This window comes from Rhinoraja longicauda, unplaced genomic scaffold (genome assembly GCF_053455715.1).
Source record: "Rhinoraja longicauda isolate Sanriku21f unplaced genomic scaffold, sRhiLon1.1 Scf000274, whole genome shotgun sequence".
NCBI lineage: Eukaryota > Metazoa > Chordata > Chondrichthyes > Rajiformes > Arhynchobatidae > Rhinoraja > Rhinoraja longicauda.
Window position 1 is genome coordinate 93,531 of NW_027601492.1, and position 23,240 is coordinate 116,770.

A 23,240-nucleotide genomic window follows, 5' to 3' on the forward strand; every position below is an offset into this window, starting at 1 on the left:
CTCTTGAAGGCATGTTCATTGAGAACAGTACACTACCCATTAACATGTCATGATAGAAACTCTTCAGTCCCTAGGACAGAGTCCTTGGTGGCACCAGCAATGGCTGCCTCGACAACAGTCTGTCTTTCCCTTCCTTCCTTGTGTTTTAATAGTATGTGTTAAATGTCTGTTTTTAATGTTTATAGTGTTCTTTAGCTTGTTTTTTGTGTGGGGGGGGGGTGTTGGGGGAAACTTTTTCTAATCACTTACCTCGATGAAGATGCGTTTTGTTTCCCGTATCGTATCTCCGTCCTCACTGCGGCCTAACATCGAGGAGTTGGCGGCCTTTGCAGGAGACCGACTTTTGAGAGCTCCACCGCGGGTGCCTACGGGACTTTAACATCGCGGAGCCCGCGATCCCTTTGCCAGGGATCGACCTCGGAGCTCCAAACGTGTGTGCTTGTGTACTTAACATCACGGAGCTCGCGGTCTCTGGTCAGAGACCGACATCGGGAACTCCAAGCCGTAGGAGCTTCGACCGTCCTGACGTGGGAGTTTTGATCGCCCTGACGCAGGAGCTTCCATCACAGTGAGAAATGTGGGGAATCTGCTGCGGTGGATGTTTATGTTAACTTTTATGTAGTTGTGTGTCTTGTTGCTTTTTTTTTCATTTGGCTGTACGGTAATTCGCATATCACTGTACCTTAATAGATACATGTGACAATAAAAGACCTTTGAAACCTTTGTTGCTGCCAAACTGAGCGTGGAAAATAATGAATACGGTGAGGCACAAAGGCCACAGGTTTATTGCCAGATGATAATTCATCAGGAATCAAATGTCAAGAGTGTTTAATTGTCATATATACCAACAACGGAAAAGTGAAATTCTTACATGCAGCAGCATAACAGGCTTGTTTCCACAACAATGAAAGACAACATATAATAAACAAAAAATAATAATAATCCCAATAAGCTCTACTCTCCTGGATTCCTGCAGTGAGCAGTGAGTATTGCAAGTAGCATATCTCAGTAGAGGCAGCCTGCAAGGATCCTGAGGAAATGTTCCTAAGATTGAGAACAGAAAAAACATACAAGAAAAGGGAAGCAAGAGTAGACCACCTCATGAAGAAGGGTTTTGACCCAAAACATCACCTATTCCTTTTCTCCAGAGATTCTGTCTGACCCGCAGAGTTACTCCAGCACTTTGTGTCCATTACCTGGCCTATCGTGTTTGCCACACCATTCAATATGATTATGGTTGATCTAAGCTGGCCTCAACTCCTCTTCTATGCCAGAACCACCAATTCAGTCATGATCTATTCGGGTTATGTTTTCTCCCTGCTCCCGTTGGGCAGAACATACAGCAGCTTGAAAATGCACACGACCAGATTCAGGACCATCTTGTTGCTATTTGGCTTCTGAATGGTCCTTTCACAGGCTAGGTACAGTCTGATTCACCTCAACTAATTGTGGACATTGAACTTTGTCTTTGGAGCTGTTATGCCAGATTGCTCAGGATTATATTCTGCACTCTGTGCCTTCTCCTACGCTCTTCCCATTGTACTTGAGTTTGTCTTGATTGTATTTATTTATAGTAATATCTGACTGATTGGATAGCATGCAAAACAAAGTTTTTCACTGTACCACTGTACACTTGACAATAACAAACCTAAACCTAAACTTACAGGTGGAAACATCTCAACAACAAGTCAAACAAGACATAAAAGAGATTGCATAAACATGAGTTAGTGCTGCTGCCTCACAGTTTCAGGATCCAAAGATAGACACAAAAAGCTGGAGTAACTTGGCAGCATCTCTGGAGAAAAGAAATAGGAGATGTTTCGGGTCGAGAACCTTCTTGAGACTTATGTTTCGGGTGAGACCTTTCTACAGACCATGTTGGTTTCCCACCAGCTGCTTCAGTTTCTCACATTTTAAATCTCACGTCGAAGCCTTGGGATCTTTTGTGTGGCAGATTTGAAACAACAAATAAAGTTTAAGGTTGGTTTACTGGTCTAATACTCTAGAGAAGCATTGTCACCACTAAAGTTATATAGAGGCCAGAGTTTTGTAAGTGACCTTGGTTCAATCAAGGTTCCCACAGTTACATTTAGCAGATTTCCTTTTTTGCTATTTGTGCAGTGGCATTTGTCATTAAGGGCTCAGTAAGTGTACAGCAAGCCAGAACTAATTTCAATCTTATTGGCAGAGTGTATCAATTTTTGTGCAATAATTATGAATGAGATCTATCTGTCCTTTTAAAATCTCCGCACAATATTCGTGGATCGGAGTTGGCTGCGCCTAACGGCTGCGGCTCTCTCGCAGTCTGTTGTCTTTTTTTCTTTTTTTTTGTTTGTGTCGGTGTTGGGATGGTTTTTGTTTCTGTTTTTGGCTGTGTATGTGTGGTGGGGGTGTGTGGTGGGGGTGTGGGGTGGGGTGGGGCGGGGGGAAACCTTTATTTTATTAGGTCTCTTCCCCGGGGCGCGGCTCGGCTGCGGGCCTTAACATTGCCGGCGCAGCTCGGCTGCGGGACGTTTCAGTGCCCGGTGCGGCTCGGCTGCGGGCCTTAACATTGCCGGCGCAGCTCGGCCGCGGGACGTTTCAGTGCCCGGTGCGGCTCGGCTGCGGGCCTTAACATTGCCGACGCAGCTCGGCCGCGGGACGTTTCAGTGCCCGGTGCGGCTCGGCCGCTGGACTTAACATCGCCCGGTGCGGCCGCGGGACGTTTCAGTGCCCGGTGCGGCTCGGCCGCGGGACGTTTCAGTGCCCGGTGCGGCTTGGCCGCTGGACTTAACATCGCCCGGTGTGGCCGCGGGACGTTTCAGTGCCCGGTGCGGCTCGGCCGCGGGACGTTTCAATGCCCGGTGCGGCTTGGCCGCTGGACTTAACATCGCCCGGTGTGGCCGCGGGACGTTTCAGTGCCCGGTGCAGCTTGGCCGCTGGACTTAACATCGTCAGCGCTGTTCGGCCGCGGGACGTTTCAGTGCCCGGTGCGGCTCGGCCGTTGGACTTAACATCGCCCGGTGTGGCCGCGGGACGTTTCGGTGCCCGGGGCGGCTCGGCCGGGGGGCCTTCCATCCCCTTGCGGGGGCTGTGCGTGTCGTTTGCCTCGGTAGGGGTCGAGCTGCCTGTCCGTGGGTGCGGGGGGAAGAGAGGGGAAGTTTTGTTGCCTCCATCACAGTGAGGGGGTGTTTGGAGTCACTGTGATGGATGTTTGTGTTGGGGTCGGGTGTCCTGTGTTCTTTTCTTTTTGCTGTATTTTGTGTGACTGCTGAAATTTCGCTCGGTGTTGTGCCGAGTGACAATAAAGTGTTGTTATGTTATGTTATGTTATGTTATCTGTTTCAATCTCTTTAAAGTATTTGAGCTACTTCATTCTCTACAGCACTTGTGCATGGGTGTATCTGACCCATTCTCATCTTGACATAATATGTGTGGATGTGTATATCTGGTCCATTCCCATCTCTGTATAGCGTGATCACCTCATCTACATGACCTCACCCTCGCTGAGATATCACAGTGTTCAGGAAGAGTTGGACAGAATGACCATGACTGTGGCCATGGCCAGCATCCTGTCGATTGCTCAGTATGGGGTGATTGCTGGTCGGCGTGGACTCGGTGGGCTTAAGGGCCTATTTCGCGCTGTATCTCTAAAGGCAGGGTTGAGACTGAGACAAATGGGCATGGTGGTCGTATAGACAATGGTGGGCTGAAGGTCCTGATTTTATGCTGCAAAATTCTATGACTAATGTACTTCAACAATGCCCCCACGGTGCATCACGAACTGATGTAGAAACATAGGAGCAGAAGTGGGCCAATTAACTCCTCAACCTTTCAATAAGATCATGGTTCATCGTCTAACTTCACTCAATATTCCTGATCACAATTCCTGGCAGGCCGCACGGCTGGACACACAAGACCCGGCGGAACAGCACCACATATTTTGCTTGGGCAGTTTACAATCCAGTGGCATGTATATTGATTACTTTAACTTCAAATAAGTAACCCTTGCAATCCCTCTGTCTCTGTGCCTCCCCCACCCTAATCTGATTGCTAATTTCACCGTTTGTTATCATTTCATCCTCAGCCAACATCGATACAGGTACTTGCTTTGTACTGTACCCTTCCATACCTCTAGTTTCCCACTCCCTGACTGTCAGTCTGATGAAGGGCCTTAACCCGAAACGTCACCTATTCCTTTTCTCCAGAGATGCCTGACCCGCTGAGTTACTCTTGCATTCTCTCTCTCCCTCACCTTCTTTCTCTCTCTCTTTCCCAGCCTCCACCTGCTATCGATCAGTCCACAGCCTCCTCCCACACCAACCAACCTCTCCCCAGATTACTAGTCTGCCAACTTGAGTGCTCCCAACAACTGTTGTCCTGCTAGGCTTGGGCAGCTTATACCCCAGTGGTATGAATATTGACTTCTCAAACTTCAAATAACCCTTGCTTTCCCTCTCTCTCTATCCCTCCCCCTTCCTAGTTCTCCGATCAGTCTGACAGTCCCCCTGATTGAACGTTATCTCTGTATGCTTCGCTGTCACCTTCTTCTGGCTAACAATGATCTTTTCTATATTTTCCTTGAACCTCATCCTCTTTGTCTTGTTTTCACATCTTACGCTTCCTTATCTCTATGTCTCCCTTTCCCTTGACTCTTCACCAATACCATCCCCTGTCCTGATTACTGACACTAACTGACCTCAGGTCCACCGTGGACCTTTCACCATCCGGCGCGGTCTGGAATAGGCCGTGGGATTTTCTCCGCCCGGCGGGGGCTTCAATGTAAATTCCCCGATGAGGCAACTTCAACAGCCTGATCGCGGGAGAAGATGGCAGGGGAAGAGAAAATACATTCTGGCCTTCCATCACAGTGAGGAGGTGACTGGAGGAGACTCACTGTGATGGATGTTTCTTTTGTTTGGTGTTGGTTTATGATTGTATGTGTTATTGCATATTTTTATTGCTTATTTTTATTGGTCTTATTGTTGGACTGTGGGTAATCTTTCATTTCACTGCACATTTATGTGTATGTGACAAATAAATTGATTATTGACTATTGGCCTCCAACGCCCTTTCAATCAGTGAGATCCGACCATCCCAGCAACTTCCCTCCCGGCCTCTGAACCCCAGACACAGACACCTGTTCTTGCCTGACTTGTGTCAAACACTCCACAATGGCCAGGAAAGGCAGCAGTTGTTTTACTTTAGACTTCAGAGACACTGTGCGGAAATAGGCCCTTTGGCCCATCGTCCTCGCCGACCAGCGATCACTCCATACACTAGCACTAACCTACACACTAGGGATGATTTACAATTTTACCGAAGTCAATTAACCTGCAAACCTATACGTCTTTGGAGTGTGGGAGGAAACCAAAGCCCCTGGAGAAAACCCACGCAGTCACAGGAAGAACGTACAAACTCTATATAGACAGCACCTGCAGTCAGGATTGAACCCGCGTCTCTGGCGCAGTAAGACAGCAACTCTACTGCTGCGCCACTCAGGGCTGTCTTAACGCATGGGCCTGATGGGCACTTGCCCGGGGCCCCACGAGCATAGGGGCCCCATGCTGATCTGTCTATGTTAAGTGACTTGCAATAAATAAATACTACTTTAAAAATGTAGGTTCAATAAGTGCTTTTTTCGCAACATTTTCGGTCCCTAAGTGCTTCTCACAGCGATCTGTAAGTGCTTTTCGCAACAATGTAGCACCCTAAGTCCATCGCTAAGTGCTTTTCGGTAAGTGCTTTTCGCCGGCACGACAGGGGGGGGGGGGCTGGTAGGGAAAGGGGGGTGGGGGAGAGTAACGGTAGGGGCCCCAGTACACTGCTTTGCCCGGAGGCCCATAATGCTGTAAAAACGGCCCTGGCGCCACTGTGCCGCCCTGGGTTTGTGTGCAGCTGTAGCTTGTAATGGCAGTCTCTTGAAGGCATGTTCATTGAGAACAGTACACTACCCATTAACATGTCATGATAGAAACTCTTCAGTCCCTAGGACAGAGTCCTTGGTGGCACCAGCAATGGCTGCCTCGACAACAGTCTGTCTTTCCCTTCCTTCCTTGTGTTTTAATAGTATGTGTTAAATGTCTGTTTTTAATGTTTATAGTGTTCTTTAGCTTGTTTTTTGTGTGGGGGGGGGGGGTGTTGGGGGAAACTTTTTCTAATCACTTACCTCGATGAAGATGCGTTTTGTTTCCCGTATCGTATCTCCGTCCTCACTGCGGCCTAACATCGAGGAGTTGGCGGCCTTTGCAGGAGACCGACTTTTGAGAGCTCCACCGCGGGTGCCTACGGGACTTTAACATCGCGGAGCCCGCGATCCCTTTGCCAGGGATCGACCTCGGAGCTCCAAACGTGTGTGCTTGTGTACTTAACATCACGGAGCTCGCGGTCTCTGGTCAGAGACCGACATCGGGAACTCCAAGCCGTAGGAGCTTCGACCGTCCTGACGTGGGAGTTTTGATCGCCCTGACGCAGGAGCTTCCATCACAGTGAGAAATGTGGGGAATCTGCTGCGGTGGATGTTTATGTTAACTTTTATGTAGTTGTGTGTCTTGTTGCTTTTTTTTTCATTTGGCTGTACGGTAATTCGCATATCACTGTACCTTAATAGATACATGTGACAATAAAAGACCGTTGAAACCTTTGTTGCTGCCAAACTGAGCGTGGAAAATAATGAATACGGTGAGGCACAAAGGCCACAGGTTTATTGCCAGATGATAATTCATCAGGAATCAAATGTCAAGAGTGTTTAATTGTCATATATACCAACAACGGAAAAGTGAAATTCTTACATGCAGCAGCATAACAGGCTTGTTTCCACAACAATGAAAGACAACATATATATTAAACAAAAAATAATAATAATCCCAATAAGCTCTACTCTCCTGGATTCCTGCAGTGAGCAGTGAGTATTGCAAGTAGCATATCTCAGTAGAGGCAGCCTGCAAGGATCCTGAGGAAATGTTTCTAAGATTGAGAACAGAAAAAACATACAAGAAAAGGGAAGCAAGAGTAGACCACCTCATGAAGAAGGGTTTTGACCCAAAACATCACCTATTCCTTTTCTCCAGAGATTCTGTCTGACCCGCAGAGTTACTCCAGCACTTTGTGTCCATTACCTGGCCTATCGTGTTTGCCACACCATTCAATATGATTATGGTTGATCTAAGCTGGCCTCAACTCCTCTTCTATGCCAGAACCACCAATTCAGTCATGATCTATTCGGGTTATGTTTTCTCCCTGCTCCCGTTGGGCAGAACATACAGCAGCTTGAAAATGCACACGACCAGATTCAGGACCATCTTGTTGCTATTTGGCTTCTGAATGGTCCTTTCACAGGCTAGGTACAGTCTGATTCACCTCAACTAATTGTGGACATTGAACTTTGTCTTTGGAGCTGTTATGCCAGATTGCTCAGGATTATATTCTGCACTCTGTGCCTTCTCCTACGCTCTTCCCATTGTACTTGAGTTTGTCTTGATTGTATTTATTTATAGTAATATCTGACTGATTGGATAGCATGCAAAACAAAGTTTTTCACTGTACCACTGTACACTTGACAATAACAAACCTAAACCTAAACTTACAGGTGGAAACATCTCAACAACAAGTCAAACAAGACATAAAAGAGATTGCATAAACATGAGTTAGTGCTGCTGCCTCACAGTTTCAGGATCCAAAGATAGACACAAAAAGCTGGAGTAACTTGGCAGCATCTCTGGAGAAAAGAAATAGGAGATGTTTCGGGTCGAGAACCTTCTTGAGACTTATGTTTCGGGTGAGACCTTTCTACAGACCATGTTGGTTTCCCACCAGCTGCTTCAGTTTCTCACATTTTAAATCTCACGTCGAAGCCTTGGGATCTTTTGTGTGGCAGATTTGAAACAACAAATAAAGTTTAAGGTTGGTTTACTGGTCTAATACTCTAGAGAAGCATTGTCACCACTAAAGTTATATAGAGGCCAGAGTTTTGTAAGTGACCTTGGTTCAATCAAGGTTCCCACAGTTACATTTAGCAGATTTCCTTTTTTGCTATTTGTGCAGTGGCATTTGTCATTAAGGGCTCAGTAAGTGTACAGCAAGCCAGAACTAATTTCAATCTTATTGGCAGAGTGTATCAATTTTTGTGCAATAATTATGAATGAGATCTATCTGTCCTTTTAAAATCTCCGCACAATATTCGTGGATCGGTCGATCTGTTTCAATCTCTTTAAAGTATTTGAGCTACTTCATTCTCTACAGCACTTGTGCATGGGTGTATCTGACCCATTCTCATCTTGACATAATATGTGTGGATGTGTATATCTGGTCCATTCCCATCTCTGTATAGCGTGATCACCTCATCTACATGACCTCACCCTCGCTGAGATATCACAGTGTTCAGGAAGAGTTGGACAGAATGACCATGACTGTGGCCATGGCCAGCATCCTGTCGATTGCTCAGTATGGGGTGATTGCTGGTCGGCGTGGACTCGGTGGGCTTAAGGGCCTATTTCGCGCTGTATCTCTAAAGGCAGGGTTGAGACTGAGACAAATGGGCATGGTGGTCGTATAGACAATGGTGGGCTGAAGGTCCTGATTTTATGCTGCAAAATTCTATGACTAATGTACTTCAACAATGCCCCCACGGTGCATCACGAACTGATGTAGAAACATAGGAGCAGAAGTGGGCCAATTAACTCCTCAACCTTTCAATAAGATCATGGTTCATCGTCTAACTTCACTCAATATTCCTGATCACAATTCCTGGCAGGCCGCACGGCTGGACACACAAGACCCGGCGGAACAGCACCACATATTTTGCTTGGGCAGTTTACAATCCAGTGGCATGTATATTGATTACTTTAACTTCAAATAAGTAACCCTTGCAATCCCTCTGTCTCTGTGCCTCCCCCACCCTAATCTGATTGCTAATTTCACCGTTTGTTATCATTTCATCCTCAGCCAACATCGATACAGGTACTTGCTTTGTACTGTACCCTTCCATACCTCTAGTTTCCCACTCCCTGACTGTCAGTCTGATGAAGGGCCTTAACCCGAAACGTCACCTATTCCTTTTCTCCAGAGATGCCTGACCCGCTGAGTTACTCTTGCATTCTCTCTCTCCCTCACCTTCTTTCTCTCTCTCTTTCCCAGCCTCCACCTGCTATCGATCAGTCCACAGCCTCCTCCCACACCAACCAACCTCTCCCCAGATTACTAGTCTGCCAACTTGAGTGCTCCCAACAACTGTTGTCCTGCTAGGCTTGGGCAGCTTATACCCCAGTGGTATGAATATTGACTTCTCAAACTTCAAATAACCCTTGCTTTCCCTCTCTCTCTATCCCTCCCCCTTCCTAGTTCTCCGATCAGTCTGACAGTCCCCCTGATTGAACGTTATCTCTGTATGCTTCGCTGTCACCTTCTTCTGGCTAACAATGATCTTTTCTATATTTTCCTTGAACCTCATCCTCTTTGTCTTGTTTTCACATCTTACGCTTCCTTATCTCTATGTCTCCCTTTCCCTTGACTCTTCACCAATACCATCCCCTGTCCTGATTACTGACACTAACTGACCTCAGGTCCACCGTGGACCTTTCACCATCCGGCGCGGTCTGGAATAGGCCGTGGGATTTTCTCCGCCCGGCGGGGGCTTCAATGTAAATTCCCCGATGAGGCAACTTCAACAGCCTGATCGCGGGAGAAGATGGCAGGGGAAGAGAAAATACATTCTGGCCTTCCATCACAGTGAGGAGGTGACTGGAGGAGACTCACTGTGATGGATGTTTCTTTTGTTTGGTGTTGGTTTATGATTGTATGTGTTATTGCATATTTTTATTGCTTATTTTTATTGGTCTTATTGTTGGACTGTGGGTAATCTTTCATTTCACTGCACATTTATGTGTATGTGACAAATAAATTGATTATTGACTATTGGCCTCCAACGCCCTTTCAATCAGTGAGATCCGACCATCCCAGCAACTTCCCTCCCGGCCTCTGAACCCCAGACACAGACACCTGTTCTTGCCTGACTTGTGTCAAACACTCCACAATGGCCAGGAAAGGCAGCAGTTGTTTTACTTTAGACTTCAGAGACACTGTGCGGAAATAGGCCCTTTGGCCCATCGTCCTCGCCGACCAGCGATCACTCCATACACTAGCACTAACCTACACACTAGGGATGATTTACAATTTTACCGAAGTCAATTAACCTGCAAACCTATACGTCTTTGGAGTGTGGGAGGAAACCAAAGCCCCTGGAGAAAACCCACGCAGTCACAGGAAGAACGTACAAACTCTATATAGACAGCACCTGCAGTCAGGATTGAACCCGCGTCTCTGGCGCAGTAAGACAGCAACTCTACTGCTGCGCCACTCAGGGCTGTCTTAACGCATGGGCCTGATGGGCACTTGCCCGGGGCCCCACGAGCATAGGGGCCCCATGCTGATCTGTCTATGTTAAGTGACTTGCAATAAATAAATACTACTTTAAAAATGTAGGTTCAATAAGTGCTTTTTTCGCAACATTTTCGGTCCCTAAGTGCTTCTCACAGCGATCTGTAAGTGCTTTTCGCAACAATGTAGCACCCTAAGTCCATCGCTAAGTGCTTTTCGGTAAGTGCTTTTCGCCGGCACGACATGGGGGGGGGGGGGGGCTGGTAGGGAAAGGGGGGTGGGGGAGAGTAACGGTAGGGGCCCCAGTACACTGCTTTGCCCGGAGGCCCATAATGCTGTAAAAACGGCCCTGGCGCCACTGTGCCGCCCTGGGTTTGTGTGCAGCTGTAGCTTGTAATGGCAGTCTCTTGAAGGCATGTTCATTGAGAACAGTACACTACCCATTAACATGTCATGATAGAAACTCTTCAGTCCCTAGGACAGAGTCCTTGGTGGCACCAGCAATGGCTGCCTCGACAACAGTCTGTCTTTCCCTTCCTTCCTTGTGTTTTAATAGTATGTGTTAAATGTCTGTTTTTAATGTTTATAGTGTTCTTTAGCTTGTTTTTTGTGTGGGGGGGGGGGTGTTGGGGGAAACTTTTTCTAATCACTTACCTCGATGAAGATGCGTTTTGTTTCCCGTATCGTATCTCCGTCCTCACTGCGGCCTAACATCGAGGAGTTGGCGGCCTTTGCAGGAGACCGACTTTTGAGAGCTCCACCGCGGGTGCCTACGGGACTTTAACATCGCGGAGCCCGCGATCCCTTTGCCAGGGATCGACCTCGGAGCTCCAAACGTGTGTGCTTGTGTACTTAACATCACGGAGCTCGCGGTCTCTGGTCAGAGACCGACATCGGGAACTCCAAGCCGTAGGAGCTTCGACCGTCCTGACGTGGGAGTTTTGATCGCCCTGACGCAGGAGCTTCCATCACAGTGAGAAATGTGGGGAATCTGCTGCGGTGGATGTTTATGTTAACTTTTATGTAGTTGTGTGTCTTGTTGCTTTTTTTTTCATTTGGCTGTACGGTAATTCGCATATCACTGTACCTTAATAGATACATGTGACAATAAAAGACCTCCCAGAAGTGGAGTGTCAATCTTTATCGATCCTGGGTGTTCACCAAGTTGATGTATTTGCAGATTGTAATCTTTTACAAACATCTTGTCTGTTAATAATTGCCAGTTCAGCCGGTATGTTCACCGTGTATATAAAATATAGACTGTTCATAAGTTTGCAAGTTCATAAATGATAGCAGCAGAATTAGGCCATTCAGCCCATCAAGTCTACTCCACCATTTAATCATGGCAGACCTATCTATCTTTCCTCCTCAAACCCATTCGAAAGTTTTATACCCATATCCCCGACACCCATACTAATCAAGAATCTATCAATCTCTGCCTTAAAAATATAAATTAATGGCCTTCACAGCCTTCTGTGGAAATGAATTCCACGGATTCACCAACCTCTAACTAAAGAAAATCCTCCTCTTATCATTCATAGCGAGACGATTTGATTATGGAAGCAAGGATATCCTACTGCAGTTGTAAAGGGCCCTGATGAGACCGTACTTGGAGTGTTGTGCGCAGTTTTGGTCTCCTAATTTGAGGAAGGACATTCTTGCTATTGAGGGAGTGCTGTGTAGGTTCACCAGGTTAATTCCCGGGAAAGCGGGACTGATATATGATGAAAGAATGGATTGACTGGGCTTATATTCACTGGAATTTAGAAGGATGAGAGGAGATCTTATAGAAACATCTACAGTAAAACTCTTAACGGATTGGACAGGCTAGATGCAGGAAAAATATTCCCCCAGTTGGGGGAATCCTGGTTGGGGTCACAATTTTAGAATATGGGGTAGGCCATTTAGGACTGAGATAAGGAAAAACTTTTTCAGCCAGAGAGTTGTGAATCCATGGAATTCTCTGCCAAAGAGGGCAGTGGTGGTCAATTCACTGGATGTGTTCAAGAGAGTGTGAGATATACCTCTTCGGGCTAACGGAATCACGGGATATGGGGAGAAGGTAGGAAGAGGGTACTGATTCTGAATGATCTGCCTTGATCATATTGAATGAAGGTGCTGGATCGAAGGGCTGAAATGCCTACTCCTGCACCTATTTTCTATGTTTCTTTAAGGTACATACTTTTATTCTGAGGCTATGGCCTCTAGTCCTAGACTCTCCCACCAGTGGAAACATCCTCTCCACATCCACTATATCCAAACCTTTCACTATTCGGTAAGAATCAAAGAGGTCACCCCTCATCCATCTAAACTCCAACGAGTACAGGCCCAGTGCCATCAAACGCTCATCATATGTTAACCCACTCATTCCTGGGATCATTCTCGTAAACCACCTCTGGACCCTCTCCAATGCCAGCACATCCTTCCTCAGATATGGGGCCCAAAACATCTCTCAATGCTCCAAATGCGGTTTGACCAGTGCCTTATAAACTCTCAGCATTGCATCCCTGTTTTTATATCCGTCCTTTTGAAATAAATGCATTTGCCTTTCTCACTACTGATTTAACTTGCAAATTGGAAATCGTGCTCGAGTACTTCTGTAATTTGCATCAGTAAAGTCATACGTATTTGGCACAAAGTATAAAAAATTGCCTCCTATCAGGTGTGGGAGATCAGGGTGCAGTCTTGCTTCTCTGGCATCCATGCTTGCAGCCTACTATTTGCATCTATATATCCCTTCATTATTGCCTCTTCCACAGCCAACAATGGACCTTCGTGGGCTCCACCTTTCCTTGGTCATCGGTGCCGGCTCTAATTTGTTCTGAACCTTTTCAGACCTCTAGTTTCTGTCTCCCTGATTCTCAGTCTGAAGAAGGTTCTCTACCCGAAACGTCACCAGAGATGCTGCCTGACCTGCTGAGTTACTCCAGCACTTTGTGTCCCTTTTTGTGTATTCACCAGCAACTGCAGTGTAGTTTAGTTTAGTGCAGTGATACAGTGTGGAAACAGGCCCTTCGGCCCACAGAGTCTGTGCTGAGCAGGGACACAAGATCAATTTACAGAAGCCAGACAACCTACAAATCTGTATGTCTTTGGAATGTGGGAGGAAACCAGAGATCCTGGAGAAAACCCACGCGATCACAGGGAGAACGTACAAATTCCATAAAGACAGCACTCGTAGTCAGAATCGAGCCTGGGTCTCTGGCGCTGTAAGCAGGAACTTTACCGCTATGTCACTGTGCCATCCTTACATTTTCTGTTTCTACCTGATATCTTTGCCGGTTTGATTAGTTCAATCAATATACAGATTAAAATCAGTTGCCTTCTAGCAGCACAGTTAAAATGATGCATTTCCCTTCTTGCGTGCTTTAACATTCATGCTGTGGCGGCACCCGGGGGCTAGGCCACTCCCTTGGTCATTCCACTCGGCACTCAGTGGACGGGAGGGATTAGGTCACTTCCTGGGTCAGTCCCCTTGGTGGTCTGGGACTATAAAGGGTTTGGGTGTGTCGACTCACGTTCTTCTCGAGTGCGGGGGTGTTTGATATCACAGGTAATACAGTTATTAAAGTTATTAATTACTCACCTGGCGTCTGGCCTGATTACCGCGGTGACCGCACCCACTACACTGGTGACCCCGACTTTCCCTCGCAAGTCGCGATGGACCAGAACCTGCAACTACCCGACTCTTCCAGCCAACCACAACCGCTTTTGGACCTTCCCGCGGACCCTGCCGCCCGTGCCGCTATCCACGCCGTGTCGGTGTGGCTGCCTCCATTGTGGACCGAGGACCCCGACTTCTGGTTTGACCAGGCCGAGGCACAGTTCGCCCTGCGGGGAATAACTGCCGACGCCACTAAATACTTTCACGTGGTCAGCGCCCTCGACCCGGCCACCGCGCGCCTGGTCCGACCCTTCCTCCGCGCGCCTGGTCCGACCCTTCCTCCGCGACCCCCCCGGCAACCGATAAATACGTGGCCCTTAAAGCCTTCCTCCGTCAGCAGTTCGGCCTCTGCGAGGCTGAGCGGGCAACCCGAATCCTCCGAATGCCGCCCCTGGGTGACCGCCGCCCGTCGGTACTACTGGCCGACATGCAGGCACTGCTAGGCGACTACGAGCCCGGGTTCCTTTTTAAGCATGTTTACCTGATGCTGCTGCCGTCCGACCTCCGCCAGCAGCTCCTCGACGCCCCGTTCCCCAACATGCAGGCGTTGGGCAGGCGCGCCGATGAGCTCATGATGGCCCGTCACCTGGCCCTCGACGCGTTGGAAGTCCATCCAACGGCCGACGACTACCCGCAGGTAGGAGACTCGATCGCCCGCATTTCTACCTCTCCCCGACAGCCTTCCCGACGGTATCCGGCTTCAGCAGCTCACCCAGCCGGCGGCGCGTTTTTTTCGCACGGCCCGCCTGCAGTTCCCCCACCCGCCACCGGAGGTCGCTGGTGGTCGGACCCAGGGGTCGCGCGCAGCCTGCCGGCAGTTCCTCCATACGCCACCGGAGGTCGCTGGTGGTCAGATCGGCCCGCACAGCCGCCCGTTTTCACGGAACCCAGCAGAGGGGGCTGGTGCTATTTCCATCGGCGGTGGGGCCCTTCGGCCCGTCAATGCCGGCAGCCCTGTTCGTTCCCGGGAAACGCAGAGGCCGGCCGTCACTGATTGCTTCGGCGGCCGGCCAGATTCATCGTGTGTTTGCGTGGGACCGCCGCTCCGGGGCCCGTTTCCTCGTAGACACCGGGGCGGAGGTGAGTGTTGTTCCCCCTTCGCAGGCTGACCTCCGTAGTGGTAACCGCGGTCCCCTCCTCGCCGCAGCCAACGGGACCACAATCCGGTCATATGGTGTGCGCACGATCTCCCTCAACTTCGGGGCGAGCAGCTTCTCGTGGCCATTTGTGATCGCGGATGTGTCCCAGCCACTGTTGGGTGCAGATTTCCTACGGGCACATTCCCTGCTCGTGGACGTTAAGCAGCAGCGTTTAGTGCACTCCGTCACTCTGCAGCCCATTTTCCTCCGCTTGGGCGACCCGGTCGTGCGCCCTGATGGGCCCCTGTCGTCCGTGGACGCAGTGTTCTCACGAATTCTGGCCGAATTCCCCGATATTCTGGACCCCCAGTTCCACTCCGCCGCCCCGAAGCATGGGGTGGTTCATCAAATAACGACTACTGGCCCGCCCTTGTACGCCCGGGCACGGCGTCTTCCACCGGACAAGCTCCGTCTCGCTCGGGAGGAGTTCCGCCTTATGGAGTCACTGGGGATCGTGCGCCGTTCAGACAGCCCGTGGGCGTCCCCGCTACATATGGTCCCCAAGGCAGACGGTGGTTGGCGTCCTTGCGGAGATTACCGCCGGCTTAACGATGCCACAATCGCCGACAGGTATCCGGTCCCTCACATCCAGGATTTTAATGCCCACCTGGCTGGGGCCACGGTATTTTCCAAGGTCGACCTGGTGCGTGGCTATAACCAAATTCCAGTCCACCCCGACGACGTCCCCAAGACGGCAATCGTGACGCCATTTGGCCTATTTGAATTCCTCCGCATGCCGTTCGGACTCAAGAACGCTGCGCAAGCCTTTCAGCGACTTATGGACTGCGTGTGCCGTGGCTTGGAATTCGTATTCGTGTACCTTGATGACATATTGGTGGCGAGCCGCTCGAGACAGGAGCATGCTGCCCATCTCCGCCAGCTATGCCAGCGCCTTAGCGATCATGGGCTGGCCATCAACATCACCAAATGCCGTTTCGGGGTGGCATCCATCGAATTCCTGGGCCACCACGTGACCACGCACGGTGCGCTGCCGCTCCCCAACAAGGTGGACGCGGTGCGCCAGTTTCCACGCCCGACCACCGTGAAGGGCCTCCAGGAGTTCGTGGGAATGGTGGCCTTTTACCACCGATTTGTGCCATCTGCAACCCGGATCATGCGCCCGCTTTTCCATCTCATGGCGGGCAAGCGCAGGGAGGTCGAATGGACCGACGATGCGGTGGCGGCGTTCCAACACGCCAAGGAAGCCCTGGCTGCGGCCACGATGCTCGTGCATCCACGGGTTGATGCACCAACCAGCCTGACGGTCGACGCTTCAGAAGTAGCGGTTGGGGCGGTGCTCGAACAGCACACGGATGGGTGTTGGAAGCCTCTGGCCTTCTTCAGTAGGCACCTCAGCGGCGCACAGCGGAACTACAGTGCCTTTGACCGCGAGCTCCTTGCCCTTTACCTTGCGGTCCGCCACTTCCGCTATTTTCTCGAGGGGCGGACTTTCACCGCGTACACGGACCACAAGCCCCTTACTTTCGCTTTCGCCAAGGTGTCCGACCCGTGGTCAGCTCGCCAGCAGCGGCAGCTGGCTTACATCTCGGAATTTAATACCTCCATCCGTTTCATCGGGGTTAAAGACAACCGGGTGGCCGACGCCTTGTCTCGACCCGCGGTCCACGCCGTCCTGCAAGTGGCTGATGGAATCGACTACTCAGCCCTGGCGGCGGCCCAGCTGTCCGATAACGAGATGTCCGCCTACCGTACCGCCGTTTCGGGCCTCAGGTTGGAGGACGTTTCCTGTGGCACTGGGGGCGCGACACTGCTTTGCGATGTGTCCACCGGGCAGCCACGCCCAATCGTGCCTGTTGCCTGGCGACGCCGGGTGTTCGAGGTGCTCCACGGGCTGTCCCACCCTTCCATTCGGGCGACGATGACCCTCGTGGCTTCCCGTTTCGTTTGGCACGGGTTACGCAAGCAGATTGGGCATTGGGTGCGCACCTGCATCCCGTGCCAAACCTCAAAGGTACAGCGGCATGTGCGTGCGCCGCTCCAGGAGTTCCCCGTCCCTCGCCACCGTTTTGACCACATCCATGTGGACATCGTGGGGCCGCTGCCGCCTTCTCGGGGTTTCACCTACCTCCTGACAATGGTGGACCGTTTCACGCGGTGGCCGGAGGCAGTTCCACTGCCGGACACGTGTGCCTCTACTTGTGCCCGTGCATTGGCGGCAAATTGGATTGCCAGATTTGGGGTTCCGCTCCATATTACGTCCGACGGGGGGCCACAATTCACCTCCGAGCTGTGGTCATCCATGGCCCAACTGCTGGGGGTTAACCTGCACCGCACCACAGCGTACCATCCGCAGGCGAACGGCCTGGTGGAGCGTTTCCACCGCCAGCTCAAGGCCGCTCTGAAGGCCCGGCTCGTTGGCCCGGACTGGGTTGACGCGTTGCCGTGGGTTTTACTGGGTGTCCGCACCGCCCCCAAGGAGGACTTGGCCACCTCCTCGGCGGAATTGGTTTACGGGGCTCCGTTGACGGTGCCCGGAGAGTTCGTTCCCCCCGCCCAGGGTCAGGCAGAACAGCCCTCAGCCGCCCTGCAACGCCTTCGGGAGACAGTGGGCTCGCTGGCGCCAGTGCCGACGTCTCGCCACGGTTCGGTCCGGTCACATGTCCCTTCCGCCCTGCAGGACTGTCCTTTTGTGTTCCTGCGTCGGGATGCCCACCGGCCACCCCTTCAGCGGCCTTATGAGGGACCGTTCAAAGTGCTTGAGCGGGGCTCTGCCACCTTCGTGTTGGACATGGGGGGTCGTCCTGAGACGGTCTCTCTTTCACGGCTGAAGCCGGCGCATGTGGACATTAGCCAGCCGGTGCTACTGGCGCAGCCTCGCCCTCGGGGTCGTCCCGCGTCCCGGCCCTTACCCCCGAAGTTCCCGCGGGTGCCTTCCCCTGGCGGGGTGGTTCTGCTTCCTGCGCCCGCCGTGGCGCGCACACGGGCTGGCCGTTTCATCCGTCCCCCTGTCCGTTTCGTGCCTTCGGTTCTTGGGGGGGGGTCCTGTGGCGGCACCCGGGGGCTAGGCCACTCCCTTGGTCATTCCACTCGGCACTCAGTGGACGGGAGGGATTAGGTCACTTCCTGGGTCAGTCCCCTTGGGTCAGGTGGTCTGGGACTATAAAGGGTTTGGGTGTGTCGACTCACGTTCTTCTCGAGTGCGGTGTTTGATATCACAGGTAATACAGTTATTAAAGTTATTAATTACTCACCTGGCGTCTGGCCTGATTACCACGGTGACCGCACCCACTACAATGCGCTGTTTTACTGAGGGGTAACACTTTGCACAATATTTGTACTTTGCACTTAACACTTTGCACAACTTTGCACAAAATGTAGGATCCATGTTTCATTCTCTTTGCAGCATTTGTGGGCTGAGTCCATCTGTCTTGTTTCAATCTTTGCACATTGTTTTGGTGCAGGGTGTATCTGTGCTGTTTCAATCTTTTGTACTGCAGCAGGGTAAGTTGGACACCAAGTGCTGGATAAAGTCAATAGGTCAGGCAGCATCTCTGGAGAACACGAATTCTAAAGAAGGGTCTTGACCCTTAATGTCACCTATCCATGTTCTCAAGAGATACTTGCCTGACCCACTGAGCTACTCCAGCACTTAGTGTCTTTTTTTGCAAACCAGCATCTGCAGTTCTTTGTATCTCCATCAGAAGGTATACCTCATTTTAATCCCTCATAACTGGATATTACCAACAAGGATTTTTTTATTGTTTTAGGATGAATAAGGATGGAGTCAATGTGGCTGCTGCTACCAAGAACCTCCTCACAATGTACAGTGAAATGGACACAGAAGAGAAAGTTAATTTTTACAACTCTTGGGCAGAGAACTATGAAAAGGTAACGTCTATACATGTTTACTTTAGGGGCTAAGACTCTCGCCATCCAACTGTGCAGTAACTTTGCCACTGTTCCTAGGGCCTCACCATGTATCCTCTATAATGCCAGTTACTCTTTTGTACAAATGTCAATGATGAACAAAATGTCCAGCTTTCGGAAACTTTTTCCCCAAGTTTTCTCCAATTGAATTGTTTTGTTATCTGCTTCATTTCTCTATCTCGATGTGCAGTCATATTTAGTTTAGTTTAGAGATACAGCACGGAAACAGGCCTTTCGACTCATCGAGTCTGCACCGACCAGCGATCCCCGCATATTAATACTATCCTACACACACTAGGGACAATTTACATTTATTCCAAGCCAACTAACCTACAAACCCGTAGGTCATTGGAGTGTGGGAGGAACCCGAAGATCTCTGAGAAAACCCACGCAGGGGAGAAGGTACAAACTCCGTACAAATGACACCCATACTCAGGATTGAGCCTGGGTCTCTGGTGCTGTACGGCAGCAACTCTATTACTGTGCCACCATGCCGGCCTATCTATATCAAAAATATATTGCCAAGCAGAAGGCGACCATTCAGTCCATTGAATTTATTCTAGCACTTTGTAGACATCTCCACATTTTTAAGAGTATTGGAAATGTTCCCATTCAGTGAATGGCAGCCTATTGATCAGCCTGTTTTTCTCCATGGTTTTCAGACACCCCATTCCATACTCCAGGTTGAAAAATGGTCTCAGCCCCAAAATGTCGTGTATCTATGTTCTCCAGGGATGTTGCTTGACCAGCTGAGTTACTCCAGCACTTTGTGTCCTCCAAATTAGTCCTCCTCCTACCATCCTTAACTGCAAGGTATAGATTGTCCAGGGTAAAATCCTTTAACCATGAGCAAAATCTCTGTCTCTCCACAGCACATGAGTGTGATGGATTACCAAGCTCCCAGTCATGGTGTGGAAACCATCAATTCAGTATATTCGGAAGATCGAAGCAGTGCGCTGGTTTTCGATGTGCCCTGTGGAACAGGGATGGTGGCGGACCTGGTAAGAGACAAACTCTAATCAAATGTCACAGAGATAATGATGTGAAACTGAGCCATCTGTGCCCATGCAGGAGTGCTAGTGAAGAGGTCCCAGTCAATCTGTTTCTTACTGTGGATGTGGACAGAAATAATGAAATTCTCAACACCACGACCACACACAGTTTCTTTCGCAAATCTGAATGACCAACATTTTATAAATAACTTCATTTTCAGAATTGTACCTTCCATCAAACATGCCATGTCTAGAAGTTGTGTTGTTTATTGGAAATGCCCCCGTGTTGTTTCAGATGCTAGAATTCTGAACTAAGAACAGAGCTTGCTGCAAATATTCAGCAATGCAGGCAGTGTCTGTGGAGAGAGAAACAGAGTTAATGCGAGAGAGCATTAAGTAGGTCAAACTGGGATAGAAATAGTGTGCTGCTTTACCTCTAACCATTTAAGCTTTAATAACGATTCAGCAGTTTCCACGGTGATCTTCTCTGGTAATAGCATCAGATGTAAGTCACAAAAACAGACTGCTGGAGGAACCCGGCAGGTCAGATGGCAAGCATGAATGGAAAAAGGACAGACGATGTTTCAGGTCGGGATCTTTCTTCAGACTGATGGAGTCGAGAGGTGAGAGCTGGCAGAGAGGTGAGGGGGTGGGCCCAGAGCTGGCAAATGAGAGGTGGACCCAGGTGAGGAGGGATTGTTTGGTAGATGAGATCAGATGGAGGGGAGAAAGGTAGTGCCCAACACTGGAGATGATAAGTGGGAGAAGACAAGAGATTGTAAATGTTGGAATCAGATAAGAAACGAAGGTGGGGAATGCAACATAGAACGTGAGGGAGAGATAATGAGTAGAAGGGAATGGGGTAGGGGGTAGGGAGAAGATAGGAAATGGAGAGACATGAATTGAGGAGGGATGGGTGATATACAGTTGGAAAGGAGTGGAAAGAAAGGGGAGCGGGTAAGGAAGAGGGGAGCTGGTGAAGGTGATGAAATTGGCGAGTTCTGCATGGGTGCAAGAAGCAGCCCAATGCAGTCATCATGCAGTGGAGAAAGAGTTGGGGAGAGGTGCCAGCATGCATTTGGACAAAGAATGTTCAACAAAAAGACAGGCATAGTGGGAAGGCTCATGACCAGAGCTTTGATTTAAAGAAACTGAGAAAGATCAAAAGAAAAATTTGTTGATCTCTCAGGCTTTCCTGATAGTCATAGTGTCAGACATACAGCATGGAAATAGACCCTTCAGCCCAACTTGCCCATGCCAACTAACTTACCCCATCTACACTAGTCCCACCTGTCCGCATTTGGCCCACAGCCTCCTAAACCTATCCGATCCATGTAACTATAAAAATGTTTTTTTAATGTTGTGATGGTACCAGCCTCAACTACCTCCTCCCTCAGCTTGTTCTACTCTTTGTGTAACAATGCTACCCCTCAGGTTCCTATTAAGTCTTTTCCCCCCTCATCTTAAACGTATGTCGTCTGGTCCTCGATTCCCCTACTCTGGGTAAAAGGCATTTGTGCATTTACCCTTTCTATTCCAAATGATGGGGGAATGAAATTATAAGCATTCCATTTATTCCACCCAGTGGCTTCCAATTATCACCTCCAGTATTGGTTACCATCTCCACCCTTCTCTCCCCCACCTGACACATCTACCAATCAACCCCTCCACACCTGCATCCACCTGCCAGCTCTGCCACCACCCTTTCCACTCACTTCTCTCCACCAGCAATCACCCCTTTATTCCATTAGTGCGGAGGAGGATCCTGGCCCAAAGCATTGTCCGCCTCTTCCCATCAACATCTCGGTTGTACTGGTAATGGGGGCCAAGGAATTGGAAGTTGTTCCAGTGCTGGTGAACGTATGAGATGTCCTGAATGTTGATGGGAAAGGGTTGGACAAGAGGGGATAAGATAGAGTTGAGGTATGAGGAAACAAGTTCAATGGGGGCAAGTTATCCATTTCCTTCCACAGATGCCACCTGACCTGCTGAGTTCCTCCAGTAGTCTGTTTTTGTTTTCGCTCAACGTTCCAACATCCTATGGATCTTATTGGTGACACCTTATGGACAGGATAGGTTTGGGCGATATGGACCAATCCATATCCCCACAGTTCAGACTAGCGTAGCTGGGTCTTGTTGGCCGGTGTGGGCAAGTTGGGCAAGGTGAAATGCAGAAAATTCTGATTCCTTCAGATGCAGAAACTGGGCTTCAAGAACTTCCATGGAATGGATGGCAGTGAAGAAATGCTGAAGATATCTGAATCCAAAGGAATGTACCAGAAGCTGATGCACTGTCTGATAACTGCGGATAAACAGCTGCCCGTAAAAGAAGGTAAATGACTGATATAATCTGTTTCAATGGAAATCCAGGAGAGACGCACATTTATTCTGTAGAATAATCTGTGAGCATAGAGTTTGTGCCCGATATTGAAGAGATCTTCTTGTCTTTAAGGAACAAGATGCTTAGTGGTTAGTCAGACTTATCTAACTTTAATGGAAGTATAAGAAAATAACTGCAGATGCTGGTATATATCGAAGGTATTTATTCACAAAATCCTGGAGTAACTCAGCAGGTCAGGCAGCATCTCAGGAGAGAAGGAATGGGTGACTTTTCGGGTCGAGACCCTTCTTCAGACTGATGTCAGGGGGACGGGACAAAGGAAGGATATAGGTGGAGACAGGAAGATAGAGGGAGGTCTGGGAAGGAGGAGGGGAAGAGAGGGACAGAGGAACTATCTAAAGTTGGAGAAGTCGATGTTCATGCTACTGGGCTGCAAGCTTCCCAGGCGAAATATGAGGTGCTGTTCCTCCAATTTCCAGTGGGCCTCACTATGGCACTGGAGGAGGCCCATGACAGAAAGGTCAGACTGGGAATGGGAGGGGGAGTTGAAGTGCTCGGCCACCGGGAGATCAGTTTGGTCAATGTGGACCGAGCGCAGGTGTTGAGCGAAGCGATCGCCATGCCTGCGTTTGGTTTCGCCGATGTAAATAAGTTGACATCTAATCTTTCCAGGTGAGACAAAGGTTCACCTGCACCTCCTCCAACCTCATCTATTGCATCTGCTGCTCTAGATGTCAACTAGATGAAAACCCACGTAGACACAATTGAACGATTGAAAGATTAGGCATGGAAACAGGCCCATCAGCCCAGTGTCCATGCCGATCATCAATCACCCGTTCACACTTGTTCCATGTTATCCTACG

At 49.6% G+C, this 23,240-nt stretch overlaps 1 protein-coding gene across 7 annotated transcripts in view; it reads left to right on the forward strand.

The window, feature by feature from the left end:
- The window catches only part of LOC144590726 (methyltransferase-like protein 27), a 127,989-nt gene that overhangs the window by 91,412 nt on the left and 13,337 nt on the right, over nt 1-23,240 (forward strand). For 6 of the 7 annotated variants that reach the window (XM_078395157.1, XM_078395158.1, XM_078395156.1 and 3 more), the window contains 3 exons: nt 18,885-19,005; nt 19,917-20,045; nt 22,230-22,368. In XM_078395157.1, the coding sequence (XP_078251283.1) occupies nt 18,886-19,005; nt 19,917-20,045; nt 22,230-22,368 (388 nt within the window). In that variant the 5' untranslated portion in view covers nt 18,885. Of the gene's footprint in view, nt 1-7,603; nt 7,757-18,884; nt 19,006-19,916; nt 20,046-22,229; nt 22,369-23,240 lie in introns of those variants that run through there. The other variant, XM_078395161.1, reaches the window with a different exon arrangement.